Source organism: Pyrus communis, chromosome 7, assembly GCF_963583255.1.
Source record: "Pyrus communis chromosome 7, drPyrComm1.1, whole genome shotgun sequence".
In the NCBI taxonomy this organism is placed as follows: domain Eukaryota; kingdom Viridiplantae; phylum Streptophyta; class Magnoliopsida; order Rosales; family Rosaceae; genus Pyrus; species Pyrus communis.
In genome coordinates, this window is record NC_084809.1 from 25,489,287 (window position 1) to 25,508,999 (window position 19,713).

Below are 19,713 nucleotides of genomic sequence, written 5' to 3' on the forward strand. Positions count from 1 at the left end.
CCAAACTTGATTGATGGCTTGCTTAGTTGTATATGGCAACTTAAGTGAAGCACATTGTCTTTACATGTCCTCAACTGAAAAGTCGGTCAAACTATACATACTAAAACATGTTCTACATGACTGCCTTCAGATACAAACATACACACACACACACACACACACACGTTTTGGTAAAACAAAAACAAAGTGTTTTTTTCAACTGCGGTTAATAATAGTAGAAAAATAAAAGCAATGCTTACCATGCTTTTAAGAAAAGTGGTTTTTTTCTTTTTCAAAGTATGATAATCAGTGCTCATTTAATAAAATTTTCAAATAAAAAGTATACTTTATATATTTTACAAAATTTCAATTATTATCTTTACATTATTCTTTTTAACAATTATTATATCATATTACCAGTTCTTTAACAATTTATATAAAAGTTTACCAAACAATTAGACATTATTTTTTTTGGGTTAAAAACTTTAACAAAAAAAATATTTACCAAACACTTAACAAATTTATTTTAGAACTATTTATTCTCACGGTACAACAACATAAACAATTTTTTTAAAAGCACAATAATACCAAACTAGCCCAAACAGAAATCAAAAGTATTCCTCGAGCAAGGGCAAAGTCAAAACAAAATATCATTGGCAGCAATATAAAAGAAAACATCGAAACTGTATCAAACTTTTGTTCATTGCAAATAGAAATCGAGCGGAGCATCATGCCCCTGGCGTCAGGTTATGGTCCGCATGATTACGCAGTCATGTATCTATACATTTTCCAGTTTTAATGTGCGATAAATTTGGAAGTATGAAGTGACACCGTGATCTTAAAGGTGAAGTTGGTACTGGTACTCAATGAGGATGTTGTTGCAGCAAGAAGCAAGAAAACTAATCCTTTCTGCAGCAGGGTTTCACACAACACTTGATTCCCTTCACAAATAAATGGATGGTCTGGTCCTTGATATGCCTCCGAGCTGAAACGACTCTCGAGCTTGACCATGAAGAATACAATGTCTCTGCATTCTCTCTGGAGAAGCCATTACTGCTAAGGTCCAGTAGCTGCAAATTTTTTGCCATACTAACGGCAGTAGACAGCTCTTGAATAAACTGGCTCCTAGGAGACGAGGAAGTACTTTGCCACGGGCTTGTGCAGCTGTCATCAAATTCATGTGCAGCAGTTTCAACTTTTTCTTGATCATCTTCACTATCAGCAACTTCAAGCATATCTAAATCAGTGTTCGCATGGCAGGAATCCGGTTGAGCAGGATTAGCTTCCTTTGGTGCAGATGAGGTTGGAGTAGATTCAGAGTACTGTTTTTCCACATTGGCGTTGTCAGCAAGGTTTAGCTCTTCAAGACAACCATTATCTGCTTGACACATCAAACAACAAATTATTAGTTCACTTCTAGGGACTAATGTTTGGGAGTTAGGACAGAGGGGTGAGCTTAGTGGTGTGAACCCGATAGTGCTTGGATTATTCGAAGAATTCCAGCAGTCCCAAGCTTGCACTTTTGAAGGGACAACACTTTCAGAGAACATTGAGAATCCAAAAGCATTGATGATAACGCATTGCTACCCTGTGTTCATAGTTATGAAATGGAATTAATTAGAAACGCATGGACTACCCTTTTTGTATTGGTAAGATCCAAGAAATTCTCTCATAGCAGAAGCTCATTCTTAGATTAGCAAAGAGACTAATGACAACATTCTTCAGGCTTATCAGGGCTATATCTGCATGTAATTCTATATAAGAATGATCTAGATCAGCTTTTGACTGAGACAACTCAAATACAACCGTCTTTTGGACTCAACTTTTATGGTAGTGAAGCTGACAAGCAAGTTCATATTTGTAACTTATAATACAATTTCCAGTTTTCAGACATAGTATTACTTGCTGCTTCTGCCACCAATAAAAAGCGGGTTCTAGTTGCAACAGAGAGCAGAAACAAGACAAACATAACAAGTTTGACATTTAGCAAACCCCGAGTCAAAAGAACAAACCTCCTCCATGATAGGATTTTCCGAAAGGTTCAGCTCAACAATGCCACAGATCATCGAAGAATCAGTGCTTAGTTTGTGAACATAATTCGACGTCACTTTACATTTTGAAAAGTCAAGTTTCACAAACTCTGAAGTTTGGCTGAACAATGACTCAGTTAATAGTAACGCCCCATCCTTCAAAAGAAAAACAAAATAAACAAAATTGGAAGAAAGCCAGAAGGGAGTCGGAGAATATGCCTAATGATGTAAATCAAACAAAAGTGAGAAGTTAATGCAAAATGACAGTGCACTCACAATACCAATTCCAGTCTCCCGAAGACTTAATCCTGACAAGGACAAGGTTTTAGCAAGCTTGCAAAGGCCATCAACTACAGACTGTTTTAGCTTCAGTCCATTCAGACTTAATTTTGAAAATCTGCATAAGAAAGAAATTTGTATATTCGCACTAATTGGTGGATAGAGTTACCTATGCATACTGAAAGAAAGATTGATTTTGTTTAGATCTAAACCTTTTCAAAGTGCCAAGCTTGGAAAGTAAATTCATGATGGTATTTTTGCGAATTGAGTTATATCCTGTGGAAGGAGAGGAATTGAGACAACCTATTAAGTGATAAGAAAAATAGTCCAGCCACTAATGTGTATTGCAATTACCATATGTCAAGCATACCTATACAAAGTTGCTCAAGCACAGAATCAGCATTCAATGCATCGGCAACCTTTTCAATTGTTGTAGAAGTGACAGAACAGCACTCTATGCTCAAGCTGCAAAGAGCTACAAAGCAAAGTCCCATATAAGCAGGGATGATTTAGTGTTACTTTGAACAAAATCCATTAAAAGAACTAGATTTACCAAGAAGCATATACGCTACTACAAATCAATAAGGAACAGAAAAAGTTTAAATGCTTGAGCTTCACGGAAAGCACTTTACCCTTGCAATTTTCCAAGATAATGGAGAGGCAAGATGCACATCTATCAGTGAGAGGATTTTCAGAGATATTGAGCACTTCCAGTCGAGCAAATAGCAAAGGGCATTCACAAATCTGAAGATTGAAACACAGAAAATGGTTGGGGTGAGTACAAAAAGGCCTTACCATTGTCCTGATAACAGAAAATTAAATTATATAGTTCCTACTGAAATAGTCATTGCATATAATAAAGCTACAAAAATCCATGATCCAATAGTCATTGCATATAATGAAGTTTCAGTCTTTAACTGGTTAGGGAAAATTATTCATTTACCATTTTTTACAAACTTAAGCCATTAGACTATGCAATAACAACTCACATTATAATAGCCTGCATTAGGAGCTTAGGAGGTGAAAATTACAAGGATGCAAACTCCAGATCTCTTGCTTTGATACCATTATTCTAAAAACTTACTGGGACAGAGTTAGATACTGGGGTGCATTTTGGGCATCAGTTTTGAATGAGTTCAGGGATTATTCCCGTTCTTCTACGATGATGGATTTGCTAGCGGCTGTAGAATGAGTTTGGGTTAAAACTTTGATTTTTGTAAATTAGCCCATTTTGAGAGGTCTGATCTGGTACATTAGGTTTGATCTTAGATGGTGGATTTCTTATGCACAATATAGCCATCTGGCAACAAACAAAACGATAGATGAAGTTTCAGTCTTTAACTGGTTACAAGGAAATTATTGGTTTGCCATTTTTTCCGAACTTAAGCCCTTAGACTATGCAATAGCAACTCCAATTGTAATAGCCTGCATTAGGAGCTTAGGAGGTGATAATTACAAGGATGTAAACTTCAGATCTCCTGCTTGATACCATTATTCTAAAAACTTACTGGGATAGAGTTAGATACTGGGCAGCTTTTTGGGCATGAGTTTTGAATGAGTTCAGGGATTATTCTCGTTCTTCTAAGATGATGGATGTGTTAGCAGCTGTAGAATGAGTTTGGGTTAAAGTTTTGATTTTTGTAAATTAGTCCTATTTGAGAGGTATGATCTAGTACATTAGATTTGATCTCAGATGATGGATTTCTTATCCACAATATAGCCATCTGGCAACAAACAAAAGGCGGGAGAGAGTCAAAGTTCACTCTTGCTTACACTTTTTCTTGCATAAACTCAATACTTGGGAAAAACATGTAGGTGAATCAATCAAAGAAGTCAGCCTAAGCTTTAACATAAAAATTGTTGCAACGCTGGTTAAATACCTGAGCCAAAGAAGTTATACTAAATCGGTTAGAGTGGAGATCCAACATCAACCCAGCATACTTTTGGCTTGATGATGTGATTACTTGCTGCAGCTTCTTCATTGTATCAATTCCTGGAAAACAATGAGCCAATAAACGGTTAATACAGCCCACAATTCCTGGGATAATTTTTTAGGCCTGAGTCTAGGTGAAGAATGTTTACAGAAAAGCTACTCCATAATTTCTAGTCCAGAAGCAACATTTTCGAATCTAAATAACCGTAGCCTAGAAATCAGATGCTATAGTGTTACCTAACGCATTGTGAGAAAGGTCTAGCATTCCAAATGTTTTATCTATATGCAGGGCATCCAACAATGGGGCTAATGAAAAGTCTTGCAGTCCACAATCAGACACACTAACATCATCATCTGAGACCTGACAGACGAAAAAAATACCACAATCAGCAAATAGAGTAAAGGTCCAAACAAAAATATGAGTTTATCATCTCACAATAGATTGTCGAATACAGAACAAGGATGCCCTCACTCAATTTTCCTCCAGCCTTACCTCCTGCTCATAGAGTTTCTTAAGCAGCTTCATATTGGGTGTCGCAGATGACTTATAGCAGCAATCAGTGTATAGTTTGATCAACCTCTTTTGAACCCATCCTGTGTTGGTAACAGGTGAAGTTGGATTGCATATTAATATACAAGAAAGAAGTTGGAAAATAATATATTTCCTTTTAGAATCTTATGTTATCCCTAGCAGAAACTATAAACAAATATACAAAAAATCTAAAATCATATGTACATATCACTGCAAACAGAAAACCATAAACATCCAAGTTGGAATTTGGAATCATGACATCATGGACTCTGAAAAGTATTATCTGGTTTGCACAATCCACAAGAAAGTAATAAACCCACAGAACCACAAGAAAATCCCAGGAAAATAAAAACAAATCAGATGCATTGTAAAAATAACTCCAAAGGACTAGTTTGTTGATTGCAATTACAAAATAGTACATTTTTTAATAGGATTACAATTATAACATAACCATGTTGTATCCAATTGAATAGTGCCTTCAATCAGTTAAATCTTAAATGACGTCATTTATTTTGAATGAGTCGCATTTCCAACAAAACAGAATAGAACACAGTACATATCTAAAATAAAAGAAGAGTTCAAATAGACATGTCACTAAATGAAGATCAGAACATCTGAAGTGAGCTTCGAACTGTTGGAGCACATACCATCAATAAAAGCTTCAACCAAGGCTTTCCCCATATGCTGCTTAAGCATTTCAAATGCTTCCAGGGATTCTATAACTCTCTCACCCCATTTTATATTCTTTATTTTTGGAAGCAGCCCTGAAAATCTGAGTATTAGTATGATCACAAGACGTTTTGAAGAAAACAGATCATTTAACATGAGAGAGAGAGAGAGAGAGAGAGAGAGCAATAAAACATAATAGTGCCAAACTCTTAAGGATAAAACCTAGAAAAATTTAAGCATTCAATTTAGACACATGGAATGAACTAAAGAGCACATAAAAAGTTCCATATGCAGGCAAGCTTAACCATGTCTAAGCGACTTGGCCAGAATTTGTAGTGGCATCACTGAGACAAAGTGGCCTACTCTTTTAATTGTGAAATCACCAACTTAGTATGATTATTTCACCAACACCTCTGTATGTGCCACAAATACATATAACAATACAGCAAAGTTATTTCAAACACCCTAGTGTTTATATCATGCACAACTGCCTAGTTTTCATCTTGGAGAATAGTGAAATGTTTTAAAAAACCATTCAAATTCTTTCTTTCCTTAAAAATGAATACAAATAAAATAAAAATCTCTGTATGAATTAACATATCCGCTGCAATTCAGTGAATCATCGCCAACATTTTAGTGATATAAATACTAGCAACTAGAAACATGCTAAACTCGACTGATGCCTACCCTCTGATCTTCTTTCAATAGGAAGCCGTAAGTAGTATAAGCATGCCAATTCAGTCTTGATAGACTCAATGCTTAACTTATCAGAAAATGAGCCATAATCCAAATGTATTAGGTCTCTGTCAATCTTGAATGTAATGCATTGCTGCAATTAACAAAGAAGACCACAATTTAGTAAATAATACAACTAAAAAACAGTGGCAACGAGGAATCAGAGACATAGAACCAAATAGAACCATCTGCATCCAAGTGAGTTGAGTAGCACTCACATTGTGTTCATCGTCAGATGTAAGAAACATAAGATGGGCAGCATCATTGTCATACACTACATTTTTAGAGACACTGGTGTCACCTTTAGAGCCATTAGCAACAATAGGACTTCCATCGGATCTTAAAGCATTAAAACCTTTGCTTTTTTGAGTGGCCAAACTAAGATTCCTGGATTTGCATGAACTAGAGCTTTGTTCAATATCAACAGGATCGCAAAACCTCATGGCACCATTTGTGGTATAGGCTGAGACATCCTACAAACCCCAAAGAAGTAAGCATTTAAAATACATCTACAACACTAGGGCGACAATAATCTCCATGATTAATCTGATACTAGCCCTACCTGAAATATACGAGCAGGACTGGCTGTGTTACTTTTACTCTTCACTGCAACCAGATAAGAAATATAATTGAATGTTATGGCTTTTCACTGTGGTTATAATTGAAGATCAAATTAGTCATTGATTAAAACTTACATTCATCAGATGTAGCAACAAATTCTAATGGTTGTTTCTTAGACCAGCTTTTTGAGCAGGGTACCTCATCTTGCATTTCATCTTCATCATCAGAAAGGACTAAACGAACACGTTTACGCCCAATGACTGTCTGCTCATTGGTGTCTGTCTTCGACAAATTTTTTGATGAAATATTCGTCTGGATGGTGCTATTTTGTTTTCCTGAAGGAGGGGATTTCACCTTGAGTGAATCTTTGGTGGAACATTTGAGAGAAATTAAAGGTTCATCATCGTTTAACTCTTCCATACTGGCTAAAGACTGTGATCTGCTGGAACTAGATTTTCTAATCTCTGAAGAACAGCATGCATTATACACACCATCTGACAGATGACCACTCCCTTCTGTATCAGATTCAGAGCAGCGATCCTCTGCCACATTCTCTGTTTCAAGATCTTTATGTTCTGATTTCTTCAATTCTTTAATACGAAACTGCAATCTCCTACAAAAAACCATCTGCCTTTAAAAACAACTTATAGAAAACTCCATCCAAAATATGATGCAACAAAAAATTCTAATACACAAACCACTCGGTAATTATTTTCCATCTGAAGAACTCGACTTCACCCTATTTGGATAAGGGGATCGCATGAATTACCTGGCTTCTTCCACATTGTCAAATCTTATCATGTGACTATAGTGCATATTTTCTAGTGCCATTAGCTGCACCGAAGGAAGGTTAGCCTCAACAGCAAGCCTGCAGAACAGTAGTATGAATTCAACACAACCCTTGAAAGCAAGTAAATTTCATTTTAGGTCAGAAAAGAAGTAAGTTTCCTTCGGAGGTCATAAAAGAAAGTTATATAGTTATAGCCAAATTTACAATTGAATGGTACTCTACCTTAAGAGCTAGAGTAAGTACCAACAGCTCATTTATGGAAAACAAACTCAACACAACCCAAATACTGAGGTTGGCTACATGACTCTTTCACAAACACCTTGGGGGTACTCAAGAGTCAGAATGAACTCTCTTTCATATAAATTTCTAATATAAATCCCCTATCATAAATAAATTTCAATTCATTTTTGGTTTGGACGTTTTTTTGTTTTTTTCTCTCAGTAGTGAACTCCCAACCATTAGGACACACGGTATTACTTAGGACTGCTAAACTTTTAAAATGAATAAAATAATATCTGAAAATCATATCAAGATATCACACACCATGTGAATTGCGATGACAATGTTAAAACTAAAAGCAGCAGTTTATAAAAGTGAACAAGGGAAACTTGAATTGAAATAAAATGTGCATTCTGATCAAGTACTATCTTTAAGGTTCTTAATGAGAATTACTTAATGCGAAAATTAAAGGGGCTGGAAACGCAGTTTTTAACTCAATCCCTCTAGCATTAACTCTGTTAAGTCTGAAAACAAGCTGGTTCTGGTTTGGAAAACTACTAATCATGTACATTATAATACTAGGAAAACTGGTGCATTGCTTTCTATTTAAACACCTATGTACTCTCTCACTGAGCTATGAAAAGATAATATTCCTCTCATTTTCTGGAATTTATTTTTGATATGTTGAATATAAGCATACTCTCCACGCCCTACGACAACACCTACAACTTCTTTGTCATGTGAAAATGCATTTTGGAATTCTTTTTTATAGCAAGTTGTCAATGAAAATTATTAGACTGCAAAAATAAATGAACAGAACATTAAAAGCAATGTGACCCAATTGCTCACAGGTGTTCATGATATCAAAAGTTTGTATTTCACAATTTCCTATGCATGCAACAAGGTGGGTTTTGTGCTGAGCATGGTGATTAGAAAGCTTCTTTGTTATCTTCCAATTTCAAAAAGAAATGTCCACTGGAGAAACCATACCTGTAGCCCTCTTCAAATGCATCTAGTGCTCCTTCCAAATTATCAACACTGTCTAAAACATCACCTATATTAACTTTGGCTAACGCCTGCCCCTGAACATTACCAGTTTTAAGTAAGCATATAGTAACAGTGGATGTACAGTACAAACATCAACTTGATCGAAATACATTAATGAAATCCCAACGTTGCCTAGCAGGACCATCACGATCTCTAATTACATGACATAGCCTACACCAAGCTTGCCAAAGTCTACTAAGAATTAATTTAAGCAAGTTTCAAATCCAAATTACTTCTTTTCCAAGGACACAACTACTCATCATAATGTATAATGTTATAAAACATACACCAACTTACCTCCAAATTGCCAATTGACTTGTATTTCTCCAAACTCTTCATGCACCATTTAAGGGCTTTCTTGAACTCCCGTAGGTTCTGGTATGATTCTCCAATAACCAAAAGTGAATCACTGATCTTTTCTTGGTCATAAAGCTCACTTGCTAAAACTTTCTTCTTTTTTGCAAATTCAAGGAGCTGAAAAATAAAATTTCACACTAATGAAAAGCATTGCTCTTGTTCACAGAGGAAGAATAATCTTTACTTCCTGGCTATGAATTTTCAGTTAACTTATCCATTATTGCATTCAACTTTCTAGAATAAGGGATGTTAGTGAGATGATTAAAAATGCATTTTTTCTTTTGGTAACAGAAGACAATTGCTGTATTAAAAACAATGATGTTCAAGAAATTACCCTTCTACATAATCATCCTAGAGACCTCCCTAACAGCATATAATACCAACAAGATTCATCACCATCAAAATCTTTCCAACCAAAGAATAAAGCAGCATGTGAATGAGGTTTTACAGTTTGAGAAATACAACTAATTGTGCAAACCACATGGCCAAAAAAAGCCCAACCAAAAAAGCAAATTTATCCAACAAATTGGACAAAAGTGAGTGACTGTTCATCGGAACAAACACTGGTAGATTCGTTTGGTTGAGGGTCGATTTCATTGAAGCTGAATAATCAAAGAATTTATCCTACAGAGCAGAGTTGGAAACAAATTTGGTGAAACACACCCTTAAAGACCATATCCCAACCGATTGGTCTACTGACAGAATTTAGGAATGCAGAAGAAACTATATACATATATATGCTTGATGGAGCATAACTATCTCACAATGCAACATGCAGCCTCATATGTCGCACTAAAATATAAAAGGATTTCTTTTCTACCAACAAAGATATATTTAAGATAGAAACAAGATACTAAATGGACAACATACAGTTCAAAAGAGTAGAGAGTGAGAGAAAACATATTGAGTCAAGTATGTACCTTTGGCCAGGCCAAGATCATCCTTGATTTCTCAATTAGACAATCAAGAGAAGCAATTTGCTGCAGCAGACACTTCCTCTCACGTGGTGTGCCTCTTGCACTGGCCATGTCTCTCATTAGCTTTTTGAGATTCTGCTCTTCTTTCTTCAGCCCATCCATTACTTTCCTGGCTTCTTCTACAGTCTCAATATTTTGATCAATTTGCCTGAGTAAAGCATCCTCATCTTCCATTGATTTTGCCAGTTCAAGTGCTTTTTGGTAGCAATGGATAGCTTCCTCATACTTCTGAATTAGGTAATGCAATTCACCAAGATTGATGTACCCCTTTGCCTCCCCTTGACAATGCTCGATTCTTTTACATATCATAATGTCCTTCTCAATGTGTTCTCGAGCATTATCCCACATCCTCAGCTTTATGTAAACATTTCCAAGGTTGTGATGGAGCCTGCTGCGCCCAGCATCATCTTCCATTACCTCCTCTTCGTCACAAATCTCTAATCCTTTAGTTAAGACTTTCCGAGCCTCTTCCCAATTGTCAAGATCAAATTCAAGCATTCCTATATTGTTATGGGCATCAATATATTCCTCAACAAAAGAATTATTAGAAGGTGGGTTCTCCTTGATCATCTGTGCAAGCTTCATAGCGGACTTGAAATACTTTTTGGCATTCCGAATCGAGCAATGTTCATCAATAGACCTTAAAAACATTTCATGGTAGGTACGACCTAGTTGGGTATTGGCCCTTTGCTGCTCAACAAGATTATTTTCATCCTCAGCGAGCTGTAAATGTTTTTTCTGCAACAAAAAGAGGTGAAGCCTCAAATTTTTTCTTCTCCAAAAGAACTAATCATACAACTATTCCATCATAAACAAAATAAGAGACGCTAAAGAATTTAATTCCCTTTTTAAGACTACACAGAGGACAGAACCATATGAAAATCCCAAACAACAAACCGAAAAACTTGAACTCAGTAATTATAGGTACTAACCAGATCAATGGGTCATCATCCCCTTCACCTTCATGCATTTTCTCACTAACCAAACACATATATTTTCTCACTAACAAAACCTCTCCACTCAGCTCAACATTTTTTAATCAAATTAAGAAGTGGGATACTTATTCACCCGAATCTTCCCCAAATTTCTCAGCGACCAACCAGAAAACTTTCCCATTGCCAATACATTCTTAATACCAAAATAAACATAAATTCCCAGGGGAAAAAGGACTCCAATCGAATTGAAATTCACACGAATCGAACCCAATCGAGAAAATACCTGATAAATAAGAGCCTCTTTGAAGCACTCGAGGCGAAGATAGAGCTCGCCGAGGGACTGACAGGTGGGGAGGCAATGCTTTTGGGGCAAGTACTTGACAGAGACATCGTAGTCGATTCGGAGCCACTGGAGGGCCGCCACGTACTCCCCTCTCTTCTTCAACATGTCGCCGATTGCGTTTGCCCACCGGGCCTCCTCCTCGTGGTTCCCCACCGCCTTCGCATTCCGGTATGACTTCTTCGCCGCCGTCAGCTGCGCATCCTCCCGAGGCATTTCGTTTCTCTAATTCGTCGGAGGGATTCAGAGAGATCGGAATGTATGTGTGAGTGTATATATATAAATATATATATATATATATATATATATGTGAGATTCTGACGTTTCGGGTTTTGGAATTGGAAATTTCAGATGGAGGGCACAACTCCCGCCAAAACAAAATATATGTGGGCCGGCCCAGATTTTTATTGTTTTGGTACAATGGATAGGAAGGACTACGGCCCAAAAAGGAAACTGCAAAAATGAACAAATGGACCATTGGGAGGCGAAAATTCCCGACGTGAACGGTAATGAACTAATATTGCGATCGATGTTTTAAATGAATATCAACGCCACATATATTATTGTGAATATAATGTTAGTGCTGACATCACATTAATATTCGGTTGCAATATTTTTGTTCTCATCGCTCTGTGTCTTGAATTTGGTCAAAAGAAAGTCTCCATTGGAATATCTTCAAATCAAATGTTAATTTAAAACATCAAATGATATTTGAGGGCTATGTGGTAGTTTGACATTTTGTAAATTTTTTGATCCATCCGATAAGTTAAATAATAATGTCATTCCATATTTATTTATTTTTTATCTCTTTGTGAAGTTCAATTATTGAGACAACCAATCAAATACTTGGAACACACAAAACCACTTATTATATATTGCATCATATATATTACAAAATCATTAAATGAATTTGACAGCATAAAACTTTGCGTTCAATTAACTCAACGTCATGTAAGAAACTAAAGACTCGATTGGAGAGAATTTGCTGGTATTTTTTACTATTGTATGTCTATGTGGCAATTTTGACATCTCCTTTAAAAATGCTTTTAGGAGAAATTGCAAAATAAACAACTCCAGATGAAGATAATAAGTAAACAAACTATAGATCGTCACATATAAAAATAAACAACTCCAATTTGTAAGGCATAGTTTTCTACTATGAAAAGGTTGAGATTTCACTATAAAACCGGTTAGCAATATGAAGAGTAGGTAAACTTACTTATAAGTTCATAAAAAATTCTTCCTCCGATCAATGTGAAATTTATTTTTAACATCGTTTATGTGTGGACATGGAAGCACATAAATTTGAAAGAAGTATAAATGAGCTATTTATAGTGAATATAATAAGTAAACAAACTATAGATCGTCACATATAAAAATGTGGAGCAAAAGTTGATGAAATATAATTATATATGCATTGCAAGTGACTTTTACTATAGTGGTGGAAATATATTAAGCTCTTGCATGACTGTCTACGTTCGAATCCTGTCGGTGACTAATCTAACACTTAATCTTACAAAATTTATTGTTTGACAAATAGAGACAAATTACAAGTAAAAACTAAAATGGATGTCTGAGCCCGGGTTCGAACCGGGGACCTCTAGTGTGTGAGACTAGCGTGATAACCGACTACACCACCCAGACTGATTTGTCCATGTTTTCACATTTAACAGTTTTTTACTAAATGTGATTCATGTAGACTTGTGAAAACAAAACATGAGCAATAGCCAACGACAACCTACGAGGCTACAATTTAAAAGGCATTGCTCGCCGTTTAATATTATGATTTAATGATATATTTTTTTACTCAGGAAAGAAAACCTTGTTTAATATTTGTTGATGGCAAGTTTAAATGTATCTATTGATTATCGGAAATGATTTTACGAAAAGATTTGACTCGTCAACCAAATGATGTTCAGAAATATGAAAGAACAAGCTGAAAACCCATTTTAATTTCACACCAAGTGATAAGGACTCAAACGGTCCTAATAAACCAATAAAGCAATATTATTAAAAGACTCCAACAATTCAATTCCATCAAAATTTATTAAAATTTGGTAATAAAGCAATATTATTGAACAAAAAATTATAACATTTATACATTTATAAAGGTGTAAAGTGAGATTTTGTGTAGAGTATAAAGAGGATAACAAAAATGAAGCCGGAAAAAAATATTAGGGTGTTGTACTAGTGAGCTTCTAGAGTTGGATAGTACAATGTTCTTTATCCATTACAATCCCAGTCCAATCTTTTTAGGATGATAATTTGGACGAGACTGAAGGCAACACAAGTCAAAAGGAATGAGAATTTTGTAGCATGTTTGATTAAACACATTGCTCGAAATGATTAAATAAAAGGATCGAATATAATTCACTATATTTTACACACACAAACACAAATGATGCAACACAAACACAACCCGTTAATTAATAATTTACTATGATCAAAGTCCTAGCTTGAACTCATCAATTCTAACCTCATGAGTTGGTAGAGGCCAACATCATATCATTAGGGCAGAAAGCGCCCTATATAATTATAATAGTGCACCGACAGAAAGACCGCAAAGAAATTGCCGCTAAGTTCGTTAAGAATATTTACCTTTGTTTTTAAGGGTCTTGAATTTGATTCTCCAGTATTGCTTCTATAAAAATGAAATACATCATTTGATAGAATTGGGAAAGGGATCCTCTCCGGATTCCTTCCTCCTAATCCACAAAATCAAGGGATCCCGACCTTTGAAATTTTGATCCAACGGCTAAAGTTATTATAACTTTTAAAGTGGACCCCTATTTGTAGCTGTTGAATCAAATTTCAAAAGTCCGGATCCCTTGATTTGATGGACTAGGAGGAAGGAATCCCAAGAGGATCCCTTTTCCATAAAATTGCTCGCACTCCATTAAGTACTGAGTACCCGTCATGGCAATATCTTACCCAAAAACCCCAACACTAAGCAAGATACCAAAAAGGTTTTAAATATCAGCAAGCTCTTGCACGCTCAGATCCAAGGTTCATGAATTTGGGGATTGTGGTTGATTATAATGCCAAGTTATAATTATTACAAATGTCTAATGTTAAATGATAAATAAATAAATAAAATGGTGAATGCGAACGTTTTTTCAATACAAACGATTAGCACCTTAATTTATACTAGAAGAAAAGAGAATTTGAACTTGAGATACAATAAGCTAAATCCAGCATTTGCTATAGATGCAAACATTTAAAAACTTATAAGTTATAAACCACACATTTTCACAAGTTATCATCAAACAGTTATTTTCATTAATTGATAGTACCCTTTTTTTTCTCATCATAGTACAATGACTGATAGTCGGTACCATGGTAGCTACACATGAACAATGACAATGAATTTATCATCCATATTTGTTACAATATATCGATATTGTAAGGGAGGGAGAGTTCAGCTAAGCTATTTTAATTTCACACCAAGTGATAAAGATTAAAGACTCCAACGGTCATAATTACATTTTTTTTCTTCAGAGAATTGACAATTTCTTTCCAAAAAGGGTATGTGTGAGTGGACGAGAACTTAGAAAACAAAAACACAAAAAAAAAAAAAAAAAAAAAAAAGGGATGAGGATCCTCTCTAGATCGTCTTTGTGAAGGTCTTAGGGATCCTCACATTTCATACATTCATCATATAACGTGTGACCATAAATTATTAGGTATTGTTTATGTTTAATTTTAAATAATAAAATTCAAAATGCTTTCTAACTGCACGATGTATGATGAACAGATACGATGTGAAGATCTCTAGAGATACTCACAAAGAGGGATGGGATCCAAATCCATCAAATTTTATTAAAATTTGACAATAAAGCAATATTATTGACGGAAAAAGTATAACATTTATACATTTATCAAGGAGTGAAGTGAGATTTTATGTAGAGTATAAAGAGAATAACAAAAATGAAGCCGGAAAAATATTATGGTGTTGTACTAGAGATCTTTTAGAGTTGAATAGTATAATGTTCTTCATCCGTTACAATCTCAGTCTAATCTTGTTAGGGTGATAATTTGGACGAGACGGAAGGCAACACAAGTCAAAAGGAATGAGAATTTTGTAGCATGTTTGAGTAAACACATTGCTCGAAATAATTAAATAAATGGGTCGAATATAATTCACTATATTTTACATACACAAACACAAATGATGCGACACAAACACAACCAATTAATTAATAATTGGCTAAATAGTCAAAAAGGTCATTGAGATTTGCATAACACATCATTTTGGTCTCTGAAATTTCAAATCAATAGAAGTGGTCCCTGAGATTGTCTACCATCCATCATTTTGGTCATTCCGTCAAAAACTCCGTTAAGTGTCCCGTAGCTCTTGGCCGAAAGTTTGGGCAATTTTCAAAGCTTCATAACTCAATCATTTCTTAACCAAATTCAACCCATAATATATCAAAATGAAGATAGGAAAGTGTAGAATAAGATTATACCTATTTGGAAGCCCAATGGTTGCCGAAGATAGTCGGAAAATAGCCTCAAAGTTGACTGATCCGAGAGAAAACTGGAAAACTCGCCAGAAACTGGATAAAATTTAAACGTTCATAACTTCTTCAATACTCAACGAAATCAAGTAATTCAAAAACAAAAATCATAATTCTCAGCGATAAAAAGAGAATGGTTCCTTTTTTGACGACTAAATCGCAGTGGTTTGGCCAGAAAACAGCTCGAAAGTGGCTAACTCGAGACCAAAACAGCCACTTTCCAGCCGTTTTTGGCCAAACCACGGTGATTTAGCTGTAAAAAAAGATACTATTCTCTTTGTCTTGTTGAGAAGTATGATTTTTGTTTTTGAATCACTTGATTTTGTTGAGTATTGAAGAAGTTATGAACGTTTAAAATTTACCCAGTTTCCACCGAGTTTTCCAGTTCTCCCTCAGACCAGCCAACTTTGAGGCTATTTTCCGGCCATCTCCAGCAACCATTGGCTTCCAAATAGGTATATTCTTATTCTAAACTTTTCTATCTTCATTTTGATATATTATGAGTCAAATTTGGTTAAGAAACGATTGAGTTACGAAGCTTTGAAAATTGCCCAAACTTCCGGGACACTTAACGGAGTTTTTAACGGAATGACCAAAATGATGGACGGTGGACAATGTCATGGACCACTTTTATTGATTTGAAATCTCAGGGACCAAGTGATGTGTTATGCAAATCTCAAGGACCATTTTGGCTATTTAGCCTTAATATTTTAATATGATCAAGTCCTAGCTTGAACTCATCAATTCTAACCTCATGAGTTGGTAGAGGCCAACATCATATCATTAGAGCAGAAAGGGCCATATATAATCATAATAGTGCCTCGGCAGAAAGACCGCAAAGAAATTGTAGCTCAGTTGGTTAATAATATTTACCTTTGTTTTTAGGTTCTTGAATTTGATCTGCAGTATTGCTTCTATAAAAACGAAATACATCATTTGATAGAATTGGGAAAGGGATCCTCGCCGGATCCCTTCCTCCTAATCCACAAAATCAAGGGATCCCAACCTTTGAAATTTTGATCCAACGGCTAAAGTTATTATAACTTTTAAAGTGAACCGCTATTTGTAGCTGTTTGATCAAATTTCAAAAGTCCGGATCCCTTGATTTGATGTACTAGGAAGAAGGGATCTGGAGATGATCTCTTTTCATAGAATTGTGCACACTCCATTAAGTATTGAGTACTCGTCATGGCAATATCTTACCCAAAAACCCCAACACTAAGCAAGATACCAAAAAGGTTTTAAATATCATCAAGCTCTTGCACGCTCAGATCCAAAGTTCATGAATTTGGGGATTGTGGTTGATTATTATGCCAAGTTATAATTATTACATAAGTCTAACAAAATCTATTGTTTGACAAATAGAGACAAATTAGAAGTAAAAACTAAAATGGATGTCTAAGCCCAGGTTCGAACCGGGGACCTCTAGTGTGTGAGACTTGCGTGATAACCGACTACACAACCCATGTTTTCATATTTAATATTATTTTACTAAGTGTGATGCATGTAGACTTTTGAAAACAAAACATGAGCGATAGCCCACCGACAACCTATGAGGCTACAATTTAAAGGGCATTGCTCGCCGTTTAATATTATGATTTAATGATATATTTTTTTACTCAGGAAAGAAAATTTTGTTTAATATTTATTGATGGTAAGTTTAAATGTATCTATTGATTATCGGAAATGATTTTACGAAAAGATTTGACTCGTCAACCAAATGATGTTCAGAAATATGAAAGAACAAGCTGAAAACCCATTTTAATTTCACACCAAGTGATAAGGACTCCAACGGTCCTAATAAACCAATAAAGCAATATTATTAAAAGACTCCAACAACCCAATTCCATCAAAATTTATTAAAATTTGATAATAAAGCAATATTATTGAACAAAAAAATTATAACATTTATAATTTATAAAGGTGTAAAGTGAGATTTTGTGTAGAGTATAAAGAGGATAACAAAAATGAAGCCGGAAAAAAAATATTAGGGTGTTGTACTAGTGAGCTTCTAGAGTTGGATAGTACAATGTTCTTTATTCATTACAATGGACTAAGATCCTCTCCTAATCTAAGGATGAGGATCCTCATGACCAAGGAATGTGGGCCGTTGGATGAAAATCCAACGGCTACAAACAGAGGGGTCACTTTAAAGTTATAATAATTATAACCGTTGGATTTTCATCCAACGATCTACATCCCTTGGTCATAAAGATCCTCATCCTTAGATTAGGAGAGGATCGTGATCCCATTACAATCCCAGTCCAATCTTTTTAGGATGATAATTTGGACGAGACTGAAGGCAACACAAGTCAAAAGGAATGAGAATTTGGTCGCATGTTTGAGTAAACACATTGCTGGAAATGATTAAATAAATGGGTCAAATATAATTGACTATATTTTACACACACAAACACAAATGATGCGACACAAACACAACCCGTTAATTAATAATTTAATATGATCAAAGTCCTAGCTTGAACTCATCAATTCTAACCTCATGAGTTGGTAGAGGCCAACATCATATCATTAGGGCAGAAAGGGCCCTATATAATTATAATAGTGCCTCGGCAGAAAGACCGCAAAGAAATTGCCACTCAGTTCGTTAAGAATATTTACCTTTGTTTTTAAGGGTCTTGAATTTGATTCTCCAGTATTGCTTCTATAAAAATCAAATACATCATTTGATAGAGTTGGGAAAGGGATCCTCTCCGGATCCCTTGCTCCTAATCCACAAAATCAAGGGATCCCGACCTTTGAAATTTTGATCCAACGGTTAAAGTTATTATAACTTTTAAAGTGGACCGCTATTTGTAACCGTTTGATCAAATTTCAAAAGTCTGGATCCCTTGATTTGATGTACTAGGAGGAATGGATCTGAAGATAATCTTTTTCCATAGAATTGTGCGCACTCCATTAAATGCTGAGTACCCGTCATGGCAATATCTTACCCAAAAACCCCAACACTAAGCAAGATACCAAAAAGGTTTTAGATATCAACAAGCTCTTGCACGCTCAGATCCAAAGTTCATGAATTTGGAGATTGTGGTTGATTATAATGCCAAGTTATAATTATTACATATGTCTACTGTTAAAAGAAAAATAAATAAATAAATTGGTGGATGCGAACGTTTTCTCAATACAAACGATTAGTACCTTAATTTATACTAGAAGAAAAGAGAACTTGAACCTGAGATATAGTGAGCTAAATCCAGCATTTGCTATAGATGCAAACATTTAAAAACTTATAAACAACACATTTTCACAAGTTATCATCAAACAGTTATTTTTATTAATTGATACTTGAGAGTACCCTTTTTTTTTTCTCATCATAGAATAATGACTGATAGTCGGTACCATGGTAGCTGCACATGAACAATGACAATGAGTTCATCATCCATATTTATTACAATATAACTAAGATTTCTTCACGATCTCAGAAGATCAGTGAGGGTATTTAGCATTGAGGGATGGGAACGCCGCAAGCAGAAGCAAGTTTTCTGGCGTTGGGGCTGGTGACGTATGTCCTGAGGGCTGGGTTCTTAAGGTACCCGCAGAGGCAAGGCCTCTGCTCCCTCAGCTTCTGGCAGCAAGTGCCTGAAGGGGCTGACCCTGATCTTATTGGCCCCGTGCATGGGCTCAACTCCACCGGACTGCATGTCACTGCCTCCGTCGTCCCCGCCACTTCGCAAAGCACCACCGCCACCGCCACCACCAAACACAACACCAAACTGCGCGATGACAACTTCATCGTCTTAGTAAAGTAGATTTAGAGAGAGAGAGAGAGAGAGAGAGAGAGAGAGTGTGTGTGTG

The 19,713-nt window shown here is 35.6% G+C and overlaps 2 protein-coding genes and 1 non-coding gene across 3 annotated transcripts; all 3 read right to left on the reverse strand.

Moving 5' to 3' along the window:
• Positions 1-613: 613 nt before the first annotated feature.
• LOC137739578 (protein TONSOKU) lies at positions 614-11,623 on the reverse strand. Its single transcript, XM_068479200.1, has 20 exons — positions 11,327-11,623; positions 10,052-10,846; positions 9,072-9,248; positions 8,718-8,809; positions 7,488-7,586; positions 6,853-7,331; positions 6,720-6,763; positions 6,376-6,630; positions 6,110-6,251; positions 5,401-5,517; positions 4,715-4,815; positions 4,459-4,582; positions 4,169-4,281; positions 2,921-3,032; positions 2,659-2,763; positions 2,501-2,564; positions 2,286-2,406; positions 1,992-2,165; positions 1,450-1,567; positions 614-1,357 (listed from the first exon to the last, which is right to left on the reverse strand). The coding sequence occupies exons 1-20, from the start codon at positions 11,597-11,599 to the stop codon at positions 879-881; spliced, it is 3,984 nt and encodes a 1,327-aa protein (XP_068335301.1). The 5' UTR covers positions 11,600-11,623; the 3' UTR covers positions 614-878.
• A 1,330-nt stretch (positions 11,624-12,953) lies between these two features.
• On the reverse strand, positions 12,954-13,027 carry TRNAV-CAC (transfer RNA valine (anticodon CAC)). Its single transcript has one exon. It is a non-coding gene; the product is annotated as a tRNA-Val (tRNA).
• Positions 13,028-19,157: 6,130 nt separating this feature from the next.
• LOC137739580 (non-specific lipid-transfer protein 2-like) lies at positions 19,158-19,713 on the reverse strand. The gene has a single exon (XM_068479201.1). The coding sequence runs from the start codon at positions 19,649-19,651 to the stop codon at positions 19,358-19,360; it is 294 nt and encodes a 97-aa protein (XP_068335302.1). The 5' UTR covers positions 19,652-19,713; the 3' UTR covers positions 19,158-19,357.